Source organism: Papio anubis, chromosome 17 (assembly GCF_008728515.1).
Source record: "Papio anubis isolate 15944 chromosome 17, Panubis1.0, whole genome shotgun sequence".
NCBI classification, from domain to species: domain Eukaryota; kingdom Metazoa; phylum Chordata; class Mammalia; order Primates; family Cercopithecidae; genus Papio; species Papio anubis.
In genome coordinates this window covers 32,058,163-32,070,994 of record NC_044992.1, presented here as the reverse complement: position 1 = coordinate 32,070,994, position 12,832 = coordinate 32,058,163, and the positions used below count along the sequence as shown (strand labels likewise).

The 12,832-nt window shown below is 35.9% G+C and overlaps 1 protein-coding gene across 5 annotated transcripts in view; it reads left to right on the top strand.

The window, feature by feature from the left end:
• The window catches only part of BRIP1 (BRCA1 interacting protein C-terminal helicase 1), a 181,017-nt gene that overhangs the window by 107,384 nt on the left and 60,801 nt on the right, over positions 1 to 12,832 (top strand). For all 5 annotated transcript variants that reach the window (XM_003912850.5, XM_017950661.3, XM_017950662.3 and 2 more), the window contains 2 exons: positions 9,253 to 9,412; positions 10,723 to 10,844. In XM_003912850.5, coding sequence (XP_003912899.3) covers positions 9,253 to 9,412; positions 10,723 to 10,844 — 282 coding nt within the window. The remainder of the gene's footprint in view (positions 1 to 9,252; positions 9,413 to 10,722; positions 10,845 to 12,832) is intronic.

Sequence of the window (12,832 nt, the reverse complement as noted above, 5' to 3'; positions counted from 1 at the left end):
TAAAGCCATTAGTCCTACTCCTGTGATAAACCATTAATACATGACTGGACAAATCCATTCATGAGGGCAGCACTCTTGTTACCCTGTCACCTCTTAAAATCCCCCACCTCTCAATGCTGCCACATTAGAGATTAAATTTCAACATTTTGGAGAGGACAAATGTTCAAAACATAGCAGGTACTGAAATCATATTTGGGCTAATCATATACCTACAGAGCACCTGTGAACCTTTTTCTCCCTTCTCTGTCATGTCCCATCTAACACTATACCTTATTCATTTTAATTTTAAATATTTTTATAACCTGCTGACTTTTCTTTCTCTACAGTTAATTTTCAAAAAGATAAAGTCATGGCTCACATATAAAGTTAACACCTACCACAGATTTTATTAAAATCACTGATTAATGAAGAAAAAGTATGGATTTGGCCAATTCAGAGAGCATTTAAGGATTTATGTACTTGTAGGCAATTTAATAAAGGAATAGACTAAAAGAAAACTGGTTGATGTACCAGAGGGCAATAAATAGTAACCTTTGGGGTTATCTTTTCTCCTGGACAGAAATGATTTGTATTTGTATTAGACAAAAATATCTAAGTTGAAATATAATTTTGCTAAGTCTGGAACCTTAATTAATAGTGAACAGTGAGTTCAACAAAGTGTATTTCCCTAGATAATCTTCTAGTGGGCTTTTGCCTCCATTTGAAATGGAAAGTTTGTACTGTTTCTTTTTTATCTTATTCTCAAGGTTTGCATATTTTTTCTTAACTTATTCTAATTCAACCTACCGCCGTCTCTGGATTACTATATTAGTAGCCTAAATGTATATGTTATAACCCCTCCTGTAACTCATCATATTAATAATCAGACTAATGTTTAATTTTTATATTTTATATTTGTGAAATATGTGTGTATATAAGTCTACAAAACTAATATGTACATTTTAAATAATAATAAAATGGAGATCTGAGTATCCATCACCCAGCTTAAGAAATAGAACATTATTTCTACATTAGAAGCCTCCGTCTGGCCAGGTGCAATGGGTCACGCCTGTGATCCCAACACTTTGGGAGGCTGAGGGGTGGATCACCTGAGGTCAGGAGTTCAAGACCAGCCTGACCAATATGGCGAAACCCTGTCTCTACTAAAAATACAAAAATTAGCCAGATGTGGTGGTGTCCGCCTGTAGTCCCAGCTACTCGGGAGGCTGAGACAGGAGAATTGCTTGAACTCAGGAGGCGGAGATTTCAGTGAGTCGAGATTGTGCCACTGCACTCCAGCCTGAGTGACAGAGCGAGACTCCATCTCAAAAAAAAAAAAAAAATCCTTCATTTGTTCCTTCCCAGTTGTATCCCCCCGAAAGCTAAAGGTATTAGTTTTGTGAGTTTTTAAAAGTTGTATATATATATATTTTCTCAAAGAACATATTGTTCTTGAACTTTATATAAATGAAATCATAATTGTTATCTATCTGTATTTGCATTTTTTACTCAACACCTAAAAGTTTGTGATTCATCCTTGTTAATATGTGAGAAACCAGTTCATTTATTTATATTACTACATAGTATTCATTTGTGTGTTCTTTTCAATTTTTGAAATTGTGGTAAAATGCACATAAAATTTACCTTGTTTTTCTTTTTTTGAGACAGAGTCTCGCTCGTCACCCAGGCTAGAGTGCAGTGGCACGATCTTGGCTCACTGCAAGCTCTGCCTCCCGGGTTCACGCCATTCTCCTGCCTCAGCCTCCCGAGTAGCTGGGACTACAGGAGCCCGCCACCATGCCTGGCTAATTTTTTGTATTTTTATAGAGATGGGGAATCACTGTGTTAGCCAGGATGGTCTCCATCTCCTGACCTCATGATCCACCCACCTCGGCCTCCCAAAGTGCTGGGATTACAGGCGTGAGCCACCGCACCCAACCGCTAAAATTTACCTTTTAAGCATTTTTAAGTGTACAATTTAGTGCCATTGAGTACATTCATGATGTTGTGCAACTATCACCAGTATCCCTTTCCAAAACTTTTTAATCATCCCAGTCAGAAACTGTACTGATGGAACAATGAATGACTCCTGTTTAGCCCCTTCCCTCAGGCCCTGGTAACCTCTGTTCTACTTCCCATCTCTAAGAATTTGTCTATTCTAGGTACCTCATATAAGTGGAATCATATAATATTTGTACTTTGTGTACAAAAATACAGTGGCTTTTTTCACTTACCACAACATTTTCAGGTTTATCCATATTCAAGCATTTGTCAGAATTTCATTCCTTTTATAGTTGAATAATTTTCCATTGCATGTAGGTCATATATTTTGTTTATCTGTTGATTGACACTTGAGTTGTTTCCACTATTTGGTTATTGGGAATGATGCTTCTTTTTTTTTTTTTTTTTTTTTTTTTTTTTTTTTTTTGAGACGGAGTCTCGCGCTGTCGCCCAGGCTGGAGTGCAGTGGCCGGATCTCAGCTCACTGCAAGCTCCGCCTCCCGGGTTCACGCCATTCTCCGGCCTCAGCCTCCCGAGTAGCTGGGACTACAGGCGCTGCCACCTCGCCCGGCTATTTTTTGTATTTCTTAGTAGAGACGGGGTTTCACCGTGTTAGCCAGGATGGTCTCGATCTCCTGACCTCGTGATCCGCCCATCTCGGCCTCCCAAAGTGCTGGGATTACAGGCTTGAGCCACCGCGCCCGGCGGAATGATGCTTCTATAAACATCAACATACAACTATTTGTTTGGATCCTAGTACTTTCAGATATTTGAGGTTATATACTTAGGAGTGGAATTGCTGGATCATATGGTAATTTTATGCTTATGAACTTTTGAGGAACTGCCAGACTGTTTTCCACAGCAGTTGTACCATTTTACATTTGCCACCAGCAATGTGTGACGGTTACAGTTTCTGCATGTCCTTGCAACACTTACTTTTCTTATTTGGACAGTAGTTATACTATTGGGTGTGAAGTGGGACTTCATTGTGGTTTTGACTTGCAGTTTCCTAATGACTAAGGATGTTGAGCATCTTTTCATGTCCTTTTGGGCCATTTTTTTTTTAAATCTTTCAAGAAATGTCTATTAAAGCCCTTTGCCTATATTTGAATCTGTTTGGTTTTTTTGTTGTTCAGTTGTAGGAGTTCTTTATATCTTCTGCATATTAATCTTTTATCAGCCATATGTTTTGCATTCTGTGTATTATCATTTAACTTTCTTGACAGTATCCAAAAAAGTTTTATAATTTTTATGAAATCCAAGTTTATCTGTATTTTTCTGTTACTTATGCTTTTGGTGTCATAGCCAACAAATCATTGCCAAATCCAAGGTCATAAAGCCTTCCATTTTTTTTCTTTTAGAGTTTTATATTTTTTAGCTCTTACAGTAATGTCTTTGACCAATGTTGAGTTAATTTTTGTTTATTATGTAGGCAAGGTGTTACTTCATTCTTTTTACATGTAGTGATCCAGTTTTCTCAACACCATCTGCTGAAAAGAACCTTCATGCATTGTTTCAATAATACAGAAAAGCATTTGACAAAATGCAACACACTTTCATGATACAAATTCTCAACAAGGTAGGAATAGAAGGAAATTACCTGATTATAATAAAGGTCATATGTAAGAAGCTCATAGCATACTCAGTGGTGCAAACTGAAAGGTTTTCCTCTAAGATCAGAAACAGGGCAAGGATGCCCACTCTTGCCACTTCTGTATAACATAGTACTAGAATTCCTAGCCAGAGCAATTAGGCAAGAAAAAGGAATAAAAGTCATTCAAATGGAAAAGGAAAAAGTAAAATTGTCTTTGTTTACAGACATGATCTTTCCTGAAGATCTTATTTTTAAAAAACTGTTAGGACTAATAAATTGAGTAAAGTTGTAATATGCAAAATTAACATACAAAAATCAGTTGTATTTCTATACACTGACAACAAACTGTCTGAAAAGGAAATTAGGAAAACATTTCCATTTGCAGTAGTACCAAAACAAATAAAATACTTAGGAATAAAACTTAAGGAGGTAAAAGACTTGTATATTGAAACCCATAAAACATTTTTATATATACTGTTTTATTTTGATTCTTATTTCCTCTTCTGTTTTCCACAGTGGCTACGCTGTTTTATATTCCCACCAGCAATACACAAGGATTCCAATATCACAACATCTTCACTAACAGTTATTTATTTATTTTTTTAAATAATGGCCTTCCTAAAAGTTGTGAACTAATATCTCATTGTGGTTTTGATTTGCATTTCCCTGATAATTACTGATGTTGAGCATCCTTCCATATACCTGGTAACAGTTTGTATGTCTTCTTTGGAGAACTGTTTATTCATGTCCTTTGCCTGTTTTTCAATTTTTTTTTAATATTGAGTTTCTTAATATATTTTGGATATTAATCCCTTATCAGATATATGGTTTGCAGATATTTTTTCTCATCATTTAGGTTACCTTTCTACTCTTTTTTGTCCTTTTACTGTGCAGAAACCTTTTAGTTTGTTGTGATCCCAATCATATGTTTTACTCTCGTTGCCTATGCTTTTATGTCATACCCATCAAATCATTGTTAAATCTAGTGTTATAAAAATTTTCTCCTGTATTTTTTTCTAAGAGTTTTTTTTTTATATAGACAGTCTTGCTCTGTCGCCAGGCTAGAGTGCAGTGGCGCAATCTTGGCTCACTGCAACCTCCTCCTCCCAGGTTCAAGTGATTCTCTTGCCTCAGCCTCCCGAGTAGCTGGGACTACAGGCGCGTGCCACCACGTCCAGCTAATTTTTTGTATTTTTAGTAGAGACGGAGTTTCACCATGTTAGCCAGGATGGTCTCGATCTCCTGACCTCGTGATCTGCTCACCTTGGCCTCCCAAAGTGCTGGGATTACAGGCGTGAGCCACTGTGCCCGGCCAACAGTTTGAAATCTTACATTTAAGTCTTTAATCCATTTTGAGTGAACTTTTGTGTATTGTGTAAGATAAAGGTCCAGTTTTATTCTTTTGCATGTGGATATTGTTTGCCCTAAACTATTTGTTGAACAGACTGTCCTTTCCCCATTATGTATTTTTGGCACCCTTGTTGAAGATCAGTTGATCATACATGTGTGGATTTATTTCCAGGCTCTCTATTCTCTTCCAGTGGTCTATATGTCTGTCTTTATGGCAATGCAATTACTATTTTGATTATGGTGGCTTTGTAAGATGTAAATGTCATGAAGCATGATGCCTCTAGCTTTGTTCTTTCTCAAGATTGTTTTGATGATTCCAAGTCATTTGTGGTTGCATATTAATTTTTGTATTTTTTTTCTATTTCTGTAAAAAATGTCATTGAGATTTTGATAGGAATTACAATGAATCTACATTTGTATTAGTCTTTAAAGTCAGTGGTGCCCAACCTTCTTGGCACCAGGGACTGGTTCTGTGGAAGATAGCTTTTCCACAGACCTGGGTTGGGGGTGGCGGTGATGGTTTCGGGATGAAACTGTTCCACCTCGGATCATCAGGCATTATATTCTCATAAGGAGCATATAACCTAGATCTCTTGCATGCACAGTTCACAATGGGGTTTGCACCCCTATGAGAATATAATGCTGCTGCTGATCTGACAGGAGACGGAGCTCAGACGATAATGCTCGCTCACCTGCCACTCACCTCCTGCTGTGCAGCCTGGATTCTACCAGTACCGGTCTGTGGCCTGGGGGTTGGGGACCCCTGCTTTAAATGTTTCATAGAGGACTGTGCATAGTGGCTCACACCTGTAATCCCAGCACTTTGGGAGGCCAAGGCAAGAGGAGCACTTGAGGACGGGAGTTCAAGACCAACATGGGCAATATAGTGAGACTCTATACCTACAAAAAAAAAAAAAAAAAAACTACCAGGTCATGGTGGCTCATGCCTGTAGTCCTAGCTACTTGGGAGGCTGAAGTAGGAAGACTGCTTGAGCCCAGGAGTTTGAGGTTATAGTGAGCTATGATCACACCACTATACTCCAGCCTGGGTGACAGAGCAAGACTGTTTCTCAAAAAAAAAAAAAAAAAAAAAGCAAAGAAATGAAAATAAAAAATTAAATAAATAAAAATGTTTTGTAGAATTGGCATCGAGGCCATTTATGTCCTTAGCTTTTCTTTGATGGGAGACTTTTTGTTACTGATTCAGTCTCCTTACTAATCTGTTCAGATTTTCTGTTTCTTCATTATTCAGTCTCGGTAGGTTGTATATTACTAGGAATTTGTCCATTTCATCTAGTTTATTTAATTTATTGGCATATAATTTTTCAGAGTTATCTTTTATTATATTGGTGGCATCAGTGCCTCTTTTTTCATTTCTGATTTTCTCTTTTTTTTTTCTTAACCAATCTAGGTGAAGACTTGTCAATTCTGTTGATCTTTTCAAAAATCAACTCTTAGTTTTATTGTTTGTTTTTCTGTTCCATATTTTATTTCTGCTCTAATCTTAATATTTCTTTCCTTCTGTGAACTTTGAGTTTACTTTGTTCTTTTTCTAGTTTCCTGAAGTGTAGAATTGGGTTACTTGAGATCTTTGTTTTTTAATGTTGGCATTTACCACTATAAACTTTCCTCTTAGTACTGCTTTTGGTGTATCTCTACTTTTGGTATGTTGTGTTTTTTTTCCATTGGTCTCAAGATAATTTCATAACTTTCCTTTTGATTTCTTTTTTGACCCATTCATTGGTTGTTCAAAAGTGCGTTAATTTTAATATTTTTGTAAATTTGCTGGTTTTCTGATGCTGAATTTTAGTTTCATTCTGTTGTGGTTGCAAAAGATACCTGATACTAATTTTAATCTTACATTTGTTAAGACTTGCTTTGTTACCTGACACATGATCTGTCCTAGAGAATGTTCCATATACAGTTGTGAAGAATATGTATTTTGCTGCTGTTGGGTAAAATGTTCTATATATGTCTGTTAGGTCCATCTGGTCTCTAGTATTGTTCAAGTTCCGTTTCCTTATTGCTCTTCTGTTTGGGTGTTTTATTCATTACTGAAGGTGAGATATTAAACTTTCCTACTATTCTTCTATTGCTGTTTATTTCTCTCTTCAGTACAATCAGTATTTGCTTGCTATATTTGGGTGTTCTGATGTTGGTTGGTATATATTTACAGTTGTTAAATATTCCTGGTGAATTGACCCATTTATCATTATATAATGTCCTTTTTTTTTTTTTTTTGTCTCTTGTGACAATTTTTTACTTAGAATCTATTTAGTATCCTAGAATTGCCACCCCTGCTGTCTTTTGGTTACCATTTATAAGTAATATCTTTTTCTATCCCTTCACTTTCAGCCTATGGATATCCTTAAAGTGAGTCACTTGCAGACAGCATTTTTATCTATCCAGCCTCTTTATATCTTTTGCTTAGAAAATTTAATCCATTTACACTTAAAGTAATGACTGATAGGGAAAGACTTACTATTGTCATTTCAGTAATTGTTTTCTGTCTAACTATAGCTTTTTTGTTCCTCTTTTCCTCCCTTGATGTCTTTTTCTGGAGAATAAAAATTAATGTAATAACTTCTTAGCTGTGTTTATAGAATTAAAGTAGTTCTTCCTGTTTAATTAAAGCATATTGTGCAGAAATTAACTATTTTACTAATGTTTTGTTTTATAGTCTTATTAAGAAGTTTATTTCTAAAAATAAAGGTAAAATTGAGGAAATAAATTATCTTATAAAAACTGATCAGTTGCTGTTTTCCAGAGAATTTTGGGTGGTTTCTTATAATGACTCGTCCAAATTGTGTAGAACTCATAGTATATAACAAGCAGATAAAACAGTTCAATTTAAGTAATAATCTCTAATATTAGCTTTTGTCTTTTTCATTTATTCAGCTTTATTCTTTCTTTGCATTTGCTATGTTTCATTTTCTAGCTTCTTGGAAAGAATAGTTGATTCTTTTATGTTGACATTTTAAAAATAAATATATTTAAAGCTATAAATGTATTTCCAAGTATTGCCATTGCTGTATGCCACATGTTTCGAATTGTGAGTGCTTTACTTATTCATAACTAAAGATTTCATGAATTCTACTGTGTTTTTCTATTTAACTCATATGGTTTTTAAGAATATGAGTTTTACAGCCACGTGTATTGGTTCACACCTGTAATTTCAGCACTTTGGAAGGCTGAGTCTGGAGGATCCCTTGAGACCTGAAGTTTGAGACTAGCCTGTTCATCAAAGCACGATCTCGTCTCTACAAAAAATATAAAAATTAGCTGGGTGTAGTGGCATGCACATGTAGTCCCAGCTACTCAGGAGGCTAAGGTGGAGGGACTGCCTGAGCCTAGGAGTTCGAGGCTGCACTGAGCTATGATCTTGCCACTGCACTCCAGCCTGGGTGACAGAGACCCTGTCTCTAAAATCAATCAATCAATCAAGATGAATTTTTGTTTTGGGCTTGACTTTTAATCTACCATGACTTTATATTATTGACTTTTAATCTACCATGGCATAATTGTTTAAATATGTGATCAATATGATAAGGATTGCTTAAAATTTGTGGAACGTCCTTTCGTAATCTAACCCATGGCTGTAAATATTCCATTTGTGCCCGTATATTTTCTACTTCTTGGCTGAGTCTTTCTTTACATCTTTTTTCAATGCAGGTTATTAATGATGATCAGATACTCAGATAATGAGCTTATCTGCCTATATACTTAGTAAAGTGATCTTATATCATCTCCATTTGAAGACTATTTAAGAATATTAAGAAACTTCACCTTAGGTTTAAAGAGAGAACTTAAAGTTTGTTAACTTTGACAGAGATTTTTTGTTTTTTGCTTTTGCTTTTGAAATTGCCAAGATAGTAGTGGTAGTGGTGGTAGAAATTGCCGAGATAATAGTAGTAGTAGTAGTAGCAGTAGTAGTAGTGGCAGTAGTAGTGGTAGAAATTGCCAAGATAATAGTAGTAGTAATAGTAGCAGTAGTAGTAGTGGCAGCAGTAGTGGTAGAAATTGCCAAGATAATAGTAGTAGTAGTAGCAGCAGCAGCAGCAGCAGCAGCAGCAAAGTTGGTGGTAATTGTAACAGCAGCAGCAAACTATGTGCCAACACCATTCAGATCTCTCTAAATCTGTTAATAAATTTAACCCCATAAACACTCTATGAGATATATTGTTTTCTTCATTTTATAGATGAGAAAAGATACAGAGAGATTAATATACTTGCTGTAGTCACATTGTAGTCACATTGGCTTAAACAAATGGAGGAAAGTTTGTTTAGCTAGACACACAAAAAATAATTTTTTTCTTTCCTCTCTTTAGTTACTAGAAAAATTAAAAGAACGTTGGCTCTCTACTGGTTTATGGCATAATCTGGAGTTGGTGAAGACAGTCATTGTAGAACCACAGGGAGGAGAAAAAACAAATTTTGATGAATTACTGCAGGTGTACTATGATGCAATCAAATACAAAGGAGAGAAAGGTAACTGGAAATTATTTCATGGTTGGTGAAAAAATATTTTTTATTACAAAGTAAGAAGGTACAATTATAATTTTGTATTTTTAAATGAATTACACTTAAGAGAAAAATTATAATCCTGAGTGAAAAGAAAATAAACTGGGTAAAGAAATTCTTTTAATTGTACTTGTTCTCCTGTGAATATTTTCACTTGGGTATGCTGATTCAACTTTAAGAAAAATGATGCCATCATCTCACAGTCTTCAGTGCACTACCTGAAATATTTTGTGCAAAAAGGCAGTTAGGATATATATAAATATATTCCTTACTAGCCAAATGAGACCTATATTTTGATGCAATTAGTACACTTGGTGCTTATATTCTATTACATAAGATAAACTTGAATTTTCAAAACATAACTGAAAACTTAATTCCAAGTTAGAGCATATCCATGAAGAGTTTGATGTGAGGCCAGGCGTGGTGACTCTTGCCTGTAATCCTAGCACTTTGGGAGGCTGAGACGGGCAGATCACTTGAGCCCAGGAGTTTGAGACCGGCCTGGGCAACATGGTAAAATCTTGTCTCTACAACAAATACAAATATTAGCAGCTTGTGGTGCATGTGCCTATAGGTCTAACTACTTGGGAGGCTGAGGTGGGAGGATCACCTGAGCCTAAGAGGTCAAGGCTGCAGTGAGCTGTGATTGTGCCACTGCACTCCAGCCTGGCTGACAGAGTAAGACCCTGTCTCACAAAAAATAAAAATAAAAAAAATAAAATAAAAAAGTTTGATGTGAAGGGATAGTAATAGTTTATGAACAATGCAAGAAAGAGGTAATATAGCATGTCAGTATCTTTTTATGGTGTATATATATGGTGTTCTCTGTCTGTTTTAAATACTTTTAAATATATTGATTCCATATGATATGTATTATCAATTAAAATTATTTCAGTTATTCTGAGAATTTTACTTTCAGGTGTAAAGGTAATAATGCAACTTCAATTTTTATGAAATAAACCTGTTTATAATCACACAGTTCATATGCAAGTTGCTATTCTGACATGTTTTTATTGTATAAGTTATCTGGAAGATGCACAGTTTGTAAATTGGTTTGCTACCCTTTTGCATATAAATGTAATTTTGTTTCCCTTATTTACTTAAAGACATTGAACTGTTAAAACTTTATCTCATAATAGCGTTTTATTTTGATTATTTTAAATTTGCTACTATAATTACTATTTTATAATTACTATAATTATAAATCAGGTATTTTCAAAATGCCAAGAATAAGCAATTTCTGATAATTTTGGATATGCTTTTTTCTGTTGTTTAAGATGGAGCTCTCCTGGTAGCAGTTTGTCGTGGTAAAGTGAGTGAGGGTCTGGATTTCTCAGATGACAATGCCCGTGCTGTCGTAACAATAGGAATTCCTTTTCCAAATGTGAAAGATCTACAGGTAGGCCATCAAAACTTTAAGTTTTATTATTACAGGAGTCATTGGTTTTGTATAAAGTTAATTGCAGGGATCCCTCATTTTATTGAGCTTTGCTTTATAGTGCTTTTTTACAAATTGAAGGTTTGTGGTAACCCTGCATTGTGCAAGTCTGTCGGCACCATTTTTCCAACAGCATGTGTTCACTTGTTTCTGTGTCACATTTTGGTTAATTCTCACAATATTTCAAACCTTTTCATTATTATTATATCTGTTAGAGTGATCTGTGATAAGTGATCTTTGATGTTACTATTGTAATTGTTTTGGGGCGCCTCATACTGTACCCACATAAGAGAGCGAACTTAATTGATAAGTGACATATGTATGCTAACTGCTCCACTGACCACCCTTCCCCCATTTCTCTCTCCTCGGGACTCTCCATTCCCTGAGAGACAACAATACTGAAATTAGGCCAATTAATAACCCTACAGTGGCCCCTAAGTGTTCAAGTGAAAGGAAGTATTGCATGCTTCCTACTTTAAATCAAAGATGAGACATGATTAAGCTTAGTGAGCAAGGCATATTGAAAACTGAGACAAGACAAAAGCTAGGCCTCTTGCACCAACCAATTAGCCATACTGTGAATGCAAGGGAAAAGTTCTTCAAGGGAATTGAAACTGTTACTTTAGCAAATGTACAAATAATAAGCAAACAGCCTTATTACTGATATAGAGAAACGTTTAGTGGTCTGGAAAGAAGATTAAACTGTCCATAACATTCTCTTAAGCCAAAACTTAATTCAGAGCAAGGCCCTACCTCTCTTCAATTCTGTGAAAGCTGAGAGAGGTGAGGAGGCTGCAGATGAAGCTAGCAGAGGTTGTTTCATGAGGTTTAAGGAAAGAAGCCATCTCCATAACTTAAAAGTGCAAGGTAATGCAGCAGGTGCTGATGGAGAAGCTACAGCAAGTTATCCAGAAGATCTGGCCAAGATAATTGATGAAAGTGGCTATGCAAAACAACAGATTTTCGGTGTAGAAGAATCAGCCTTCTGTTGAAAGAAGATGCCACCTAGGACATTCATAGCTAGAGAGGAGAAGTCAATGCCTGACCTCAAAGCTTCAGAGAACAGGCTGACTCTCTTGTGATGGGCTAATGCAACTGGTGACTTTAAGTTGAAGCCAATGCTCATTTAACATTTTAAAAATCCTAGAGCCCTTAAGAATTATACTAAATCTACTCTGCCTGTGCTCTATAGATGGAACAACGAAGTCTGCATGACAGCATATCTGTTTACAGCACGGTTTACTGAACGTTTTAAGTCCATTATTGAGATCCACTCCTCAGAAAAATCAATTCCTTTCAAAATGTTACTGCTCATTAACCATATACGTGGCACTCAAGAACTCTACGGAGATGTACAAGGAGATTAATGTTGTTTTCATGCTTGCTAACAAAACATCCATTCTGCAGCCAATGAATAAAGGAGTAATTTCTACTTCCAAGTCTCGCATTTCACAAGGCTGTAACTGCTATAGATAGCGATTCCACTGAAGGATCTGGACAAAGTCTATTAAAAACCTTCTGGAAAGGATTCACCGTTATAGATGCCATTAAGAACATTCATGATTCATGGGAGGAGGTCAGAATATCAACACCAGCAGGAGTTTGGAAGTCATTGATTCCATCCCTCATTGGATGACTCTGAGGGAGTTAAGAGTTCAGTGGAGGAAGTAACTGTAGCTGTGGTGGAAATAATAAGAGAACTAAATTAGAAGTGGAGCCTAAAGACATGACTAAATTGCTGCAATCTCATGAGGAAACTTAAACAGATGAGGAGTTGCATTTTATGGATGAGCAAAGAAAGTGGTTTCTTGAGACAGGAACTATTCTTAGTAAAGATGCTATGAACATTGTTGAAATGACAACAAAGGAGTTAGAATATTAAATAAACTTAGTTCATGAAGCAGCAGCAGAATTTGAGAGGCTTGACTCCAATTTTGAAAGAAGTTTTA